Source organism: Cheilinus undulatus, linkage group 5, assembly GCF_018320785.1.
Source record: "Cheilinus undulatus linkage group 5, ASM1832078v1, whole genome shotgun sequence".
NCBI classification, from domain to species: domain Eukaryota; kingdom Metazoa; phylum Chordata; class Actinopteri; order Labriformes; family Labridae; genus Cheilinus; species Cheilinus undulatus.
Window position 1 is genome coordinate 16,544,905 of NC_054869.1, and position 13,728 is coordinate 16,558,632.

At 40.5% G+C, this 13,728-nt stretch overlaps 2 protein-coding genes across 2 annotated transcripts; both read right to left on the minus strand.

The window, feature by feature from the left end:
- Positions 1–3,449: 3,449 nt before the first annotated feature.
- gatd3al (glutamine amidotransferase class 1 domain containing 3A, like) lies at positions 3,450–10,262 on the minus strand. Its single transcript, XM_041788320.1, has 7 exons — positions 10,146–10,262; positions 10,002–10,054; positions 9,797–9,910; positions 9,537–9,668; positions 9,356–9,448; positions 3,709–3,874; positions 3,450–3,584 (listed from the first exon to the last, which is right to left on the minus strand). The coding sequence occupies exons 1-7, from the start codon at positions 10,260–10,262 to the stop codon at positions 3,450–3,452; spliced, it is 810 nt and encodes a 269-aa protein (XP_041644254.1).
- Positions 10,263–11,032: 770 nt separating this feature from the next.
- tmem127 (transmembrane protein 127) lies at positions 11,033–13,623 on the minus strand. The gene is made up of 3 exons (XM_041788622.1): positions 12,853–13,623; positions 12,600–12,764; positions 11,033–12,513 (listed from the first exon to the last, which is right to left on the minus strand). The coding sequence occupies exons 1-3, from the start codon at positions 13,088–13,090 to the stop codon at positions 12,203–12,205; spliced, it is 714 nt and encodes a 237-aa protein (XP_041644556.1). The 5' UTR covers positions 13,091–13,623; the 3' UTR covers positions 11,033–12,202.
- Positions 13,624–13,728: the final 105 nt, after the last annotated feature.

Here is a 13,728-nt window from a genome sequence, read left to right on the forward strand (position 1 = left end):
TCTGTTGAGTCTCATATTTCAGCCCTAATCCAGTTTATAACCATGCAAAGCAGATGGATTTGCCCGTTTCCGTGTTTTTCACTGGCAAATCCATCTTGCAAAGCTCCCGTCTGAACCGTTTGGGCCCAGTTAGAAAGTCACAAGACCATTCAGCACCAAGGGGCAGTACTTTCGGGTACGCCTGAGTCGTGACGTAAGTAAGCAGCAGCAAGAGGCTGGTGCAATAGAGTGGTGCAGTCATAACCTGTTAATCCTGTCAAAACACTTTATCCATAAATTTAAGTTTATGAATGTTAATCCACACTTCCTGGTCTTTTTGAAAGAGCTTTCTATATTTTTTAACACTTTAAAAGGTATCAAATCAAAAAATGCACAATGTCTTTATGAGCATTTGTTAGTCTTTTCCTTTTATCAGACCCCAGGAAATTTAAATTTTAATAAATTTTTGTTTTTTCTTCTGGAATCTTTGACTGGTTTCTTTCCCCCTTTAACTGGCTTTCTGTGGTTGTTTTGTTTTCCTTTTTTAAAATTCTTTTCTTTTGTTGTTGAGTGGTGCAGTCGGGACGTAATTTTATAGGCAAACCCGGAAGTTAGCGTCGCATGGGTTCCCTCGACGTCGAGCCTATGGGATTTTTCAATGGGTTTTTGGATTATTGCAAAAAAATAACATCTGTGTCCAATAAAAGTTTATGAAACTTACACGTTTTGTTCATATAGATAATCTTAATAAATTGATAATTTCAAAAATCATATCTGGTTCGTCAATCTAACTGACAAAAGTAAAAAGCTATAATGAACTACAGCATGGTCAACTGAATTTAACGTCATCACCCGGGGATACAATTGAACAGCAGGCTCAGTTGCTGCACTTCGGATGATGACGTACAGTCTTCCCGACAAACGTTGTAGTCCTTGTTAGCTGTCTTTTAACAACCGCCTTTATTAAGACGTGAAAAGACACAATTCAAAGGTGGGGCACGTTTCAGATGCATTTTATGTAAAAAAACGTTTAAAACGTTAAATTCTCTTGAGCTTGTGTTCACCACAGACCTTATTTCAGGCATTTAACTGAAAACTCTTTCAAAAATCCCATAGGCTTTCAGACGAGGGAACTGGAAGTGCTAAAATACTAACTCACTTCTGTGTTTTAGGACTCATTCCTGCACAACTCTATTATGATAGAAGACATAAGCGTGGATGCTGCTAAAGCACCAGTTTTATCAGAATTTGATGACATTTCTTTGTTAAAAGAAGAACAAAGAACCGCAGTGAGTTGTTTTCTTTTCAAAAATGACAAAAGTCGTGTCATGTCTACAGTCGCCATGATTCGGGTTATGCAGTCCTCTATGGAGTTACTCGTCGGTAGCAGCTTACCTCGGTTTGGGGCTACATCACATGCTTTGTTTAGTGGTGGGAGTATTGATACTACAGTATCGATATATCAATATTTAGAAAGTACTCTTTTGGTATCGATCCCTCTAGCAAAGTATTGTTACCAAATGAGTACTTTCAAACGCGACTCACCACCGCTTCTCCTCTGGAGTGCCTCCCTGCCTCTCTCTCCTCAAAACTGTTTTGGCTTTACTGCTCGTCTGTGTAATATGGAGTTGGTCTGCCTTTTGCAGCTTTAACAGCCTCCACTCTTCTTGTAAGGCTTTCCACAAGATTTTGGAGTGTTTCGTTATTGCCTGTTCATTCTGCACAGTATTTATGAAGTCAGACACTGATGTTAGATGACAAGGCCTGGCTCGCTATCTCTGTTCTAGTTCTAAAGGTGCTTGATGTGGCTGAGGTTAGGGCATGTTGGAATGAAAAGAGCCTAGCCTAAACTGTTGCCACAAAGTTGGAAGCACAGCATTGTCCAAAATGTCTTGGTATGCTGAAGCATGAAGATTAACCATGCTGGAGATAAGGAGCCTAGTCCAAACCCTGGAAAATAGCCCCATACCATTATCTCTCCTCCACCAAACTTCACAGTTGCCACAATGCAGTCAGGCAGGTAACATTTTCCTTGCATCTGCACAACCCAGACCCACCCATCTGACTGCCAAACAGAGAAGCACGATTTGTCACTCCACACAACGCGTTTGTACTGCTCCACGGTCCAGTGTCAGTGTGCTGTTTCACTTTTTGTGTTTACATTAATGCCAGTGGAAGTTCACTAGAGGGGCTGCACGGCTGCGCAGCACTGTTGCCTCACAGCAAGAAGGTCCCTGGTTCGCTTTCTGGTCAGGGCCTTTCTGTGCGGAGTTTGCATGTTCTCCCCATGCACGTGTGGGTTCTCTCCAGGTACTCCGTCTTCTTCCCACCACCAAAAACATGCTCATCGGGTTAACTGGTGACTCTAAAATTGGCCGTAAGTGTGAATGTGAGCGGGCCTGGTTGTCTGTCTCTTTATGTCAGCCCTGTGATTGACTGGCGACCAGTCCAGGGTGTACCCCAATGACAGCTGGGATAGGCTCCAGCCCCCAAACGAGCCCAAAGGGATAAGCGGTATAGAAAATGGATGGATGGATGGAAGTTCACTAGCATTAATGGAGTCTCTTCAGCTATGAAATCAGCAGAGTGTTGGTGACTTTATGCACCATGTGCCTGAGCAGTTTTTTTTAAACTCACTCTGTGATTTTATTTAGTCTTCCGCATCATGGCTGAGTTGCTGTTATCCCTAAACGCTTCCACTTTCTAATAAAATCACTCACTGTGGCTGTGGAATATCCAGCAGGGATGAAATTTCTCAAACCGTCTTATTGCAAAAGTGGCATCCATCACAGTACCATACTTGAAGTCACTGAGCTCTTCAGAACAACCCATTTTATATCAGTAATGTTTGCGGATGGAGACTGAATGGGTCTAATCAAAATAGCTGAACTTGATGATACACAGGTGTGGCTAAATACTTTTGTACATATAGTGTATGTCCAGTTCCATCTGAGGTCTAAACTGCAGCATTTTTATGACATAAAGTTGAATGGTTGAAAGTTATTTGGGCTGTTATTTCTAATGCTGGGTCCTGTGTTGTTCAGGATCACTGGATATTGTCTCTGTCTTTGTCAAGTCTCCAGCGTAGATCTATTCTCTGCTACCTTTAGTTTGAGGTGTGTTGCATTCGCACTAAGCAGGCAAAACAAACAGTGTGCAACACTGTAAAAGTCCTTACTGTCTATCCTGAACTCTTATTTAAATGACCTGTGGGACATTATGTTGGTGATAACATCTTTGTAATTTCAGAGTTTGAGTGCGTGATTTAAACAAAATAAAAAGGAGCATGTGTTTTCATTATGATAACTACAGGAAATAACTTACACCATTAACACACACCAGGTCTTTTGTGCTTTTTCTAAAGCATTTATTATTTTTCATGTAAGAAGGTAAAAGGTAGCAGAACAGAGGTGTATGTTGTACTCAAACGCCAACATCCTGTAGTTCTTCTTCAGACTTCAGCTGTCAAATCATTTGGTAGACATACGCATGACGTGTTTGACCATGTTTCCAATGCCATCAAATATATAGTGGTAGTGATACTCTGTGTCCCACATGAAGGATGGGGTGCTGACCACTTTGTTCTTCTCATCCACATAGGCTTCGTAAGACAAAAACAAGTTAAGGCAAAAGCACAAGTAGATTCAGAACAAAATAAAACCCACTGAATGAACATTCATCTGTGTAAGCCAACAAACTCATACTGCTGAGAAAGCCCTGAAAGGATATGTATGGCTCACGTACGTTGTGGCGAGCACCCATGCTCTTCACAGCCTGCACCATGTTGGTGTGAGGCCAGTTGCCCCAGCGGGTGTTCTCATCCCGCTCGTAGCCCATGGTCACCTCGATGCTGGGCAGGACACGGCAGGCCAGCACGGGGGCCATGCTGGCCAGGCTGAAGATAAGAAGTACAACATTAGATTTCCATTAGATCAAAAATAAACTAGAACTTCCTCCTGGTGGTACAGTGGTGGGTCGAGAAGAAGGGCTGGAGTGGTTTTTGACCTCAGCCTTGCGCTTTAAAAATATGTTCAGTTTAACCTTGAATCAGATGGAAGAAAATGAATTTTTGAGATATTGCATTAACAAGAATGACCTGGACAAATGAATGTCAACCCAAAGACATAAAAACACAGAGTTAAAGAATAATGGTCTTGCCAGAGCCAGATAAGAGTGAGTTGAATCCGTAAAAATCATAGTATAATGCGTTGATTTCAAGCCCAGCTGGAGTCTCACAATGTATGACCACGCTTATGAGGCACAGTTTAAGATTTACACTCCTTTACTTTCACAATTTGCCCAAAAATCACAACAATGGATGAATATTTAAGTTCTTTAGAACAGCAGGATACCTGCTACACTGCCATGTTGTTGCACTGAGGACAGAAAATAAGTTTGAGAGTTCCACTGATTTAACCTGCAGCTTGAGTTTCACATAAAACACAACAGTGAGAGATTATTTACATCAGGATTTACATCAGGATTTTAAGGCCTTCTCTCGTTGTTATGTCAGAGATGGTACTCTAGTGATGTTTATGGATCTAATATACACTTAAATGACACCGGAAATGTAATCAATGCCCCATGAATACAGTTCAAATGAACATTTCTCTAGGTTTGACTGAGCTGAGTGCACTCCTAGTTACCAACATGTTTTAAAAGCCCTCATATTGTGCTCTAAACAGGAATTTCTTGGGATGAAGAAAGAAGCCAGATTATTAAATTGCAAAAATTGCAGTTCTTGGAGTGGCCACTTGAGGGTGGTTTCATAAGCGAGTCAGTCCCCATTACAATCCATATTAAACACACCACTTGACAGCAGTTTCTAACACATTTACAGCCTGCTACAGTAAACAGGTTTGGCTTGCATAGCTGAAGTATTGACCACTTTAGAATGTTTTTGAATAAATGATTTCACCCATTAAACTAAACTAAGGGTAAGCTTTATTTCATATTTAAGGTAGTGCAGATACATGTCTATCAGATACATGTCTTGCTGTGCTGTTTATGGTTCTTTAAGGCTGCCCAGGAGTGCTTATCAATAGTGTCTCTTAATTAAAATGAATTAATATACAAGAACGTATTGGCAATTTTTTAAGTGCATTTTCCTCAAATGAGTCACAGAGTGTCGGAAAACAGAACTTTCATTTTTCAAGCACCTTAGCCCTGCTTAATGTAAAATATCCTGCAATGTTACTTACTGCTGTACTGTTTCTCAAATACTCTGAGAAACTTCACCTCACATACACATTTATACTAATTAATCTATTAACTGTAACCTAAATCACTGTGGTATTATGCCTCACCTCATATGCATATTTTCAATAATTCATCTATAAACTATAACTTTAATTACTGCAGTAAAACGCCTCACCTCACGTGCACAAATGTATCTATTTACCATACTCAAATGCTGTAAGTAATTAATCTATTCACTGTGAGATACTGTAAGAAGGCTCTCTGTTGTAAAATGCCTCACCTCATATGTACAATGGCACTAATTAACGATCTTTATATATTCTACCATATGTTAATCTACCCACATCCTTACATATTTTACATTTCTGATCATGTCTTGTCAGCATTCTTGCACCCTTTGCATATCTTGCAACCAAACTATCAACACATACAGACTTGTACATGCTAGAAGAAAACCTACCAGAACTTGTGCTTTCTTAAATCTTATTTTTCGTATACTTTTTTCCATTTTTTGTGTCTTATTTAATTCATTCTGATAGCTTGTTAGCTTAAGGGATATTTTCATAATTTGATTTATTTCTCATCAAGCTCCTTTTGGCTTTTTTCTTTTAGAGAAAACCATAGAGATGATGAGAAAGTTTTTTCTCGTAAATAAAATGAGCAAATACTTTGTTTCAGTCCACTAGGTTCATTACCTTTATAAATGTGATAATATCAACACCTTATAGTATGATAAAATTACAAAATCTTACACTGTGGTAAACAGTCATTAATTATGTAATTATCCAACTAGATTTAACCTTAAACACAGACTATTTATCCCTCTTGGCATATCCTAACTTCTCACCTCTCCTTGAACAGCCTCTTTGCTCACCTATGGTGAATTTGTCTATTTCTTTTTGTCAAAAATATTTCATTCTCTTGAAGTGAGCTCCAGAAAATAATGTTCACATCCTGTTTCAAGACATTTTTATTTTGCTTGTCCCATTGTAAGACATTTTACTGTTAAAATAAGATCTTTATCTGGACCTGACTGGTGAATTTGGCTTATATACAGCTTAATTAGATATTTTGACTTAAAATTCTGCAAATACACCTGCTAAAATTTTAATATTTGCAGTTTTCCTTTTGTTATTTTCTGCATAGTAAAGGCTGCGGTCTAAACATCCAAAACAAAACTCCCCATACAATGGCCGGTTTTGCAGTTAAAAAACAGTTTTTGGTTCATTCCAATGAGGCCACTGGCTCAGCCCCCATTTTGAGTTTCTATTGTTTGAAACACAGCTGCTACTATCATTGAGTAACTTGCAGCATGAATAATCCTATGATGCTGATAGAGAAACAGCTGAGTGGAATTTGGCCATCATGTGGCTTATACACTGTAATACTTGTCAAAGGAATTAACCAAGATTAAAAGGTCCTGGTTTAATGTACCAGTCTGAACACCAGAGCCCACTTACAGTGCCGCTGTGCCTCATTATCTGCAGGATTACAATGATACAGTACTACTATATAATGCATAAAGGGACATACAATGGAAAAATTAGAACTTTAACGGACCCATTGATAGAGATTATCTAATGTGATCTCCTCATATTCTACATTTACAAGTAGAAATGCTTCTTATTAAAAGCCTTTGTACCTCAGCCTTTGCTATAAAAACATTTCTCCTATATATTTAAGACACTTAAATAATCAAGCATTTCTCATGACAGACAATAACAAATGCAGTTTACAAAATGTTGAAAATCAGTGCAAGACAAAGCAACTGCCTGCTGTAAATCCTAGAACAGACTTTAAAATCCTTCTCCTCACCTACAAAGCTCTCAATGGTCAGACACAACCACATCTTTAAGCGCTCACAGTGTCATACTGCCCTCTGGATCATTACACTCTTTGAAAGCAGGCCTGCTGTTGGTAGCGCCAGTCTCTTAAAGTAGTATGGGAGGTAGAGCCTTCGGTCATCAGGCTGAATCAAGTAGATAGATTCCCTATCTAATTTAAAGAGTAGGCTTTAACCCCCTGTTTTGATAAAGCTTATAGTTAAGGCTGCCTGAAGTTTGGACCAGGTCATTGTTTTCTACTATAGGCTTAGACTGCCTGAACTGACACACTAAGCTCCTTTGTAACAGCTGTGCACCCTTTCTCTTTCTGTTTACATGTATTTCCTAATGATGTTACAAACTGTTAAAGCTTAATTACTTAAGTCTTGCCTGTCGGTTGTTGCTGCAGACCTCCTGTTGTCTTAATATCAAAACCACTTAAACTGTCATTCTTTTAGTTGAAAACTTTTCATATTTCTCCTATTATTGAATTTGCTACTCTAAGTCAGGTATCTACTGTTTTTTTTTTTTTTTTTTTTTTTTTTTTGAGGGGGGGGCTTTGTACAGTTCTCCTTGTTTATCTGTCTGTCTGTCTCTCATCCAGTTTCTCAGCCCAGCAGGTTGTGACATGTGGCTGTGGACCAGTGTGTCTAGTTCTGCTTGAGGCTTCTGCCTGTTTGGTGTTTTTTTTCTCCTTAACACTTTTGCCAGCTGTTTCTCATTGGTAGATTTATGTTGGGTTTCTGTATAATATTTTAAAAGTACACCCTAGATATGCTTTTGGCAGAGTGTCATGGGCTAAAAACATCGAAGATTCTGTTGTCATAGTTTGCAAAGATCTGCAGATCTTAATCCTGCAGCCCTGAAGATTGCTGTGCCTCAGTTCTGGATGATGAGAGCAAGTTCAACAAATCCTTCTCTGAAGTTTGCAGACACACTTTGAAAAGCTGACATTTGTAATATAAAATGTGTTACGCTTGTGACGTTTCAAGAGCAAATTTTGGTGGATTTTAGCTTGGTGTGCATCAGAATGATCCCATTTAGTCTTTTGAATTTGTACATCAAACAGAAAGGGCAACACTGACATAATCTGAGAGCAGATATGAGGTGAAAAGCTGCATAGAAACGACTCATCAGGGGTGGAGCTGTTGCTTTGAAAAAACAGTCTGATTTTTAAATCAACATAGTGCTTGTTTGGTCTAAAGATGAGTCCAGCAGTTTTCCAGTTACTCCTCTGTTTTAATCGATCATTGTTCTGATCTGTTTTGGCCTTTGATCGTCTATCTAAGACATAACGTGCATCACTATCATAGAGACACAGTCTCATATGCTGCACAACTGGCGCTCATGCAAATTTTTAATGGCCTTTATTGTTGCCTGTCTCAAACCATTTACAGGCTTAATTGTGAATAGGAAAGGATTACTCCTGTATTATACAAGTAAATTGATGACTGACGTCAAAAGTCAACATAACAGTTAACTCCATGCTGTCATGGTGACAGCTGCGTCATCCTCTTCCTATTGAACTCCAATCTTTAATTCCTGTAATCCTTCATCTTCCTGCCATCTCTGAGCTGCCCTGGTGCCTCAAATTCACCCCATCGGTCCATGGGTGCCAACTATAGTAGCCAAAGGATCAGCTACTCTTCACCAGATCACATAGTATACGTTACCTGAGTCTCCGTCCTGTCCTGCCTGCTCTAATCGATAGGATTTGCCTGATCCGACCTCTACATTAGCAGATGATAGATTTTGCTTTTAAGAGTACAAACTGTTTACTACACCTGCTCAATCAAACTCCTGGATGAAGCATCAAATTCCATGACAGATTCTCAAAATAGTAGTCAAAAAGTACATTTTACCAACAGTATGCAGCTTTTCTTCAGTTATTTAATGCTATATGCATATTGATTATTTTGTATTATTAGGAAATATCTTATTTTGTGCATGACATTATTATTCTCTTCTGTCAGTAATGTGGTACATTTCATCCATCTTTCATTACCTGGCATGCATTAAAGCATTGATGAATTAAAGCAAGGTCTAGTTTTTTATGTATTAATGTGCAGCACATGCCAGCTCTGCATACATGGTCTGCTCCCTTTCTCTGCTCCAATGTCCCAATTTAATTAGATGGATCTTTTAAACCTGTTTTGTTTATCTGGGCTAATGTAATCTATTATAATCTGATGTGACAAGTGACAAGAATCAATGTCCATCTGCATTGATGCCTCGTGTTTGGATTTTAATTTCACGTGTTAATTTATAGCATGGTGTCACACATGTCTGACCTACTTCTTTAGCTGATTGATTATGTGTTAGTGTGGACTGATGATTGACCCAGTGATACATACCCGATGGGCTTGCGTGAGCGGTGAAATTCTTTAAGAACCCTCTCCACATCATTGTGCAGCTTGCAGTCCTTTCCATCCTTCATGAAGGAGGACCTAAAGAGATCAGAGTCGTGCATTATTATCAGTAATGTCCCTCGTTTTACCCAGCACTACACAGTTTCAGATGTTCACTTTTCCTCACAGGTTCTTAATGATGCCGTGGCCTCCAGGGAAGATTACAGCATCAAAGCTGTTGACGTCCAGCCTGGACAGATCTTGCATTTGCATCATGCCTTGACCATGACTGAAGCGAGCTGCCTCCATCATCATGTTCCTATGTGATGGCCAGAAATAATCATAAATACTATGCATGGAATAAGTCAGGTCTGGTGTGTTAATACACAAAGCAAATAGGCCACTGGACCTGTCTCTGACCCCCATGATCAATCAAAACAAGCCTACCGGTTCTCGCCAGAGCTGGGCTGCTTTTTCACGTGGTCGATGACATGCATCTGCTGCTGGTTTGGAGCAAACATCTGGAAGCGGGCACCGTTACGGCTCAGGTGGTACATAGTGCTGCAGATGGAGTCAGGAGTTAGTATGCCTGCGTGCACGATGAAATATTGTGTGCAACGTCTGTTCTGAGCTCAGAAGGAGTGATACTCACTAAACTCCCTCGTGGACGTCAGTCCCATCCCACCAGCCACATCCTGAGAAAACCTGCAGCACAATCACAATAACCACACTTTACTAACTATATCTGGACTATTTCTCCTCTTTTTTCAAACTCAAATTGACAAACTTCACTCACCAGTGCGATGTTGGTATTTCCCCAGTTGCCATAGTCCCCCTGGTGAACGAAGCAGGCAGGCTGGCGGGAGAGGACAGCCAAAGATTGTTTTGACAGAACAGTTCTGGTTGCAAGCATTTTTCAGCTTTAATTGCACTGTTTCAAGAAAATAAGACTTGAGAGAGAGAGCCACCAAGCCTGTACAGACACTGGTCTTAATTTTGGCCAGACTGTGGGTGTGTGTATATATACGGGCAGCGTAGCCAAGTGACGTGACCATGTAAGCTTCCCTTCCTGGGATGAGAGATCACTTCCTTGCCTTAGATGGCCTACTCTCCTTATCGAACACCCCTCCCCAGTATTACCTGGTCTATTCATCTGATTAAGTTAAGTTGATTTGGCCCCGGACAGTTACAGCTTGAAAGTGCAGCTTTAAAGAGTAATCTAAACTGTGCTTTAACCCATGAACTGTCATGGCCCTTATAGAATTAAACTCTTTGGCTTGGCATCAACATGGAGAAACCTGCAAAGATAATGAGTCTTATTAAGAATACTTAATGCATTAGAAGGGATGAAATAAGTACTGAAGTAATCACTTTGAAACAGCACAGCATGTGCCAAAAAGAAGCAGAAACGGTCTGTTATTCACTTTCTATAGGGTAGCAGAGGATGGGAAACATGGTATACCCTATGCCCTTTAAAGTCTATTAGGGTGTAAGGCTCTTACTTGCAGTAATGCCATGTTGTGTCTAAAAGGCCCAGACAGCAAATGCAGAAATACCCAGATCAGACTGAAATGTCACACTCAATATCTTCTCCCATCACAGTGTCAGAAAACAAGCCACAAATCGTGAAAAACGGTTGTGATGAATTAAGGTTTAAATACAGATGAGAAACATGAGGCAAAATATGGCATTTATTTTATTTTGACCACTTTTATGTATAAACAATCAATATTTACATACTGGTGATGGAAGTAAAGCAACAATCTGAGAATAAAACGCAGTAATGAAGAAAAATAAGCAATAAACAGTCAACTAGTCACCACATCACAATTTTTAAGCCTCGGCTGAAACCTTACAGGAGATTTTCTCACAGGATTCAGTCTGAAGGGTCGAAAATGTGCACATAAAAGAACTCATGCATAGAAAACACAAACTCAAAACTGTCACACATGGTAATCACAAACTACAAATAAGGTTTCTTTCATAAATCAAATACAAGAAACATGACAAAACCAACGTATGCAACAAAGTACAAAGGTTACTCAGTTTCACTTCTTGTGAAACGTACAGAAAGTTTCTGCCCTTTCCTCCGTGGCCGATCGCTCTCAACGCATAACACAGGCTGAGGCTGATCCTTTTTAAAACACCACAAACACTGCTCTCACAAAATTTTAAACAATGTATTAATTCAAGTACAGGCGTGATTAAATAAGACTAAACCAGTGAAGGTGTCTACAAAGAAAGAGAAAAGAAGCAAGACACAGCACAAATAGCTAAATAATAAATAAAAGGGTCCATTTGATTTTATATAAAAGAAATGTCTAAAACAAACTTCTCAGTGTATGTTTGCATTTATGTTTGGGTTAAATCAAAATAATAAATGACAAAATTTAAAAAATTACATCAAAATGATGCTTAACTAAGCTCCATCCACGTCCAACCAAGAGCAATACAACCGCTGACAATGTGCGGACAGCCCGGCCTCAATAATTGGCACTGATGTGGCTGTGGCTGCTTCATAAGTTACTTATGATGAGCCATGGTGAGCACTTCTTGCAGTTTAGTTTGCTTCACATGTAAGAACCAAATCCTAAAAGCCATTTACATGCAAATCACTAACAACTTCAGTGGTGAAAGTAAGAATCAAATCCTAAATCTCTGCCACCACTTAGAAAAGCTTTCATGCACCCAAGCACTGTCAGCACAGAATTTTTGCACCATCTGTGCACGCTGTGTTCATTATGAAGAGTATTTTATGAAGATATCCGTTTGATAAAGAGTGGGATTTGCTCATCAAGCCAATAGCCGTGCTGAAAGAGAGAAGCGTGTGCTAACAAGGCCAGTCTTGTGGCATTAGGGCGTGTAGGCAGGCGGTGGCTGAAACTGATTGGCAATGTCATAATCAGCGGGAAAAGTTTCACTGCTGTCCTCCATTTCAGACAGCAGCTCTAATGCCTGCTCCTCCTCCTCTGTGGGGTAGTGGCGCAGGAGATTTGCAGCTGTAGCAAGGATGGAGGCTCCGCCAGCTCCTGCCACCAGGTAGAAACTGATGGCGAAAGTGACATATATGAAGGAACCGTGGTACTTTTTGTGCTGCTGCTGTAGTGACAGGATGAGCTCCGAAGCCCAGTAGCAGAAGCCTATCACTGTGGCGCACTGCAACACTGAGGAGAGACAGGGAAAACGTGGGTATCCAGAAATGACAAACAGATGGCAACTGACATGATACAAAAGACTGGAAGATTTATACCTGTCAGAATATGTGCGAATGCATATCTGCGTGTGATCTTGAGTGCAGGGTGCTTGGGTCCAAACACGTCCAAAAGGAAAGCTGTCAGACTGCACAGGATGCCCAGGAAGCAAAAGGCAGCAATCACCCTCAGAAGTAGTATGGTCTGTGGGTTCACACAGAAATCTGGAGGACACACAGAGAGTTGACATACTATTACAAGTGAGCTACCAGATTAATCTGTAGGTTTAAAGGGGCTAGTGTTGGCCCTCACCGTCTAAAAGCTTGGGATCAATGTACCCAAGGACATCTGCCACCCCTAGCTCTTGTCTTGGACAGGTGCCACCATGAACCCGGAGCCAGGCCGGTTCAGCCAGAGCCGTGCACAGCGCGGTAATGGACAGAGCTCCGGGCAAAGCCGACACCAGACTCCGCTCCGGCTGCTTGGGCACAGAGGTCCCTCCTCTCCTCCTCCGGCCTCCAGGAACAGTAGATCCCGGCGGGGCGTACATGATGATCCAACGTCTTGATAGTCTATGTTAGTGCTGGTTTCCGTTTCTCACCAGGCTGTGATTGAAGCTTTTGAACGGTGTGAGGTCAGCCAACAGACCGGCCCAAGTATGAAGCGCTAGCTGGTACAGGAAACGTTACCTGGGTGTTTGACAGATGACAGCGATACAAGCAATTTGTTCAGGGTGGTTACAGATATTTCCGAACGACGATTAGCTTTTAAACCAGCTGCTTTAAGTAAACAGGATAAGTATCTGGCCGACGGAGAGACAATGGACAGATGGCCTTCAGGCCTGCTAGCTTTGTTGTTAGCTTGTCAAGCTAGTTCAGAGCGAACGCCAAACGTCACAAAACTGAACTTAATAGAAAAAAATAAGATCAACCTCAACCTATTTTCTAATCCAGCTTTATCCCCGCTGAAAAAATCCCATCAACATGGTACAGAAAAACAAAGACAAAACAAAACAAAAGGAAGCTTACGCAGGCTTCCTGTAAAATATTGACTTCCTCGTTTACAACATTCTTCTTCGTTGGATTATTAGATGGTCGGACAAAGGATGGTGCTGATCATTGCTCCCATCTAGCGGTGCTAGATTGGGGCAAAAACAAACTTCTTGTTTTTAAGTTCTATTAAAAATTC

Excerpts from the sequence above, each read along its gene's own strand:
- tmem127 (XM_041788622.1), bottom strand. The coding sequence starts at position 13,090 with ATGTACGCCCCGCCGGGATCTACTGTTCCTGGAGGCCGGAGGAGGAGA. Across the intron at positions 12,765-12,852 it reads TGATCCCAAGCTTTTAGACG|ATTTCTGTGTGAACCCACAG; the intron begins GTGAGGGCCAAC and ends TGTGTCCTCCAG. Across the intron at positions 12,514-12,599 it reads ATTCGCACATATTCTGACAG|TGTTGCAGTGCGCCACAGTG; the intron begins GTATAAATCTTC and ends GTCTCTCCTCAG.
- gatd3al (XM_041788320.1), bottom strand. The coding sequence starts at position 10,262 with ATGCTTGCAACCAGAACTGTTCTGTCAAAACAATCTTTGGCTGTCCTC. Across the intron at positions 9,911-10,001 it reads GACGTCCACGAGGGAGTTTA|CACTATGTACCACCTGAGCC; the intron begins GTGAGTATCACT and ends CTCCATCTGCAG. Across the intron at positions 3,585-3,708 it reads ACAACGTACGTGAGCCATAC|GAAGCCTATGTGGATGAGAA; the intron begins ATATCCTTTCAG and ends TTTTTGTCTTAC.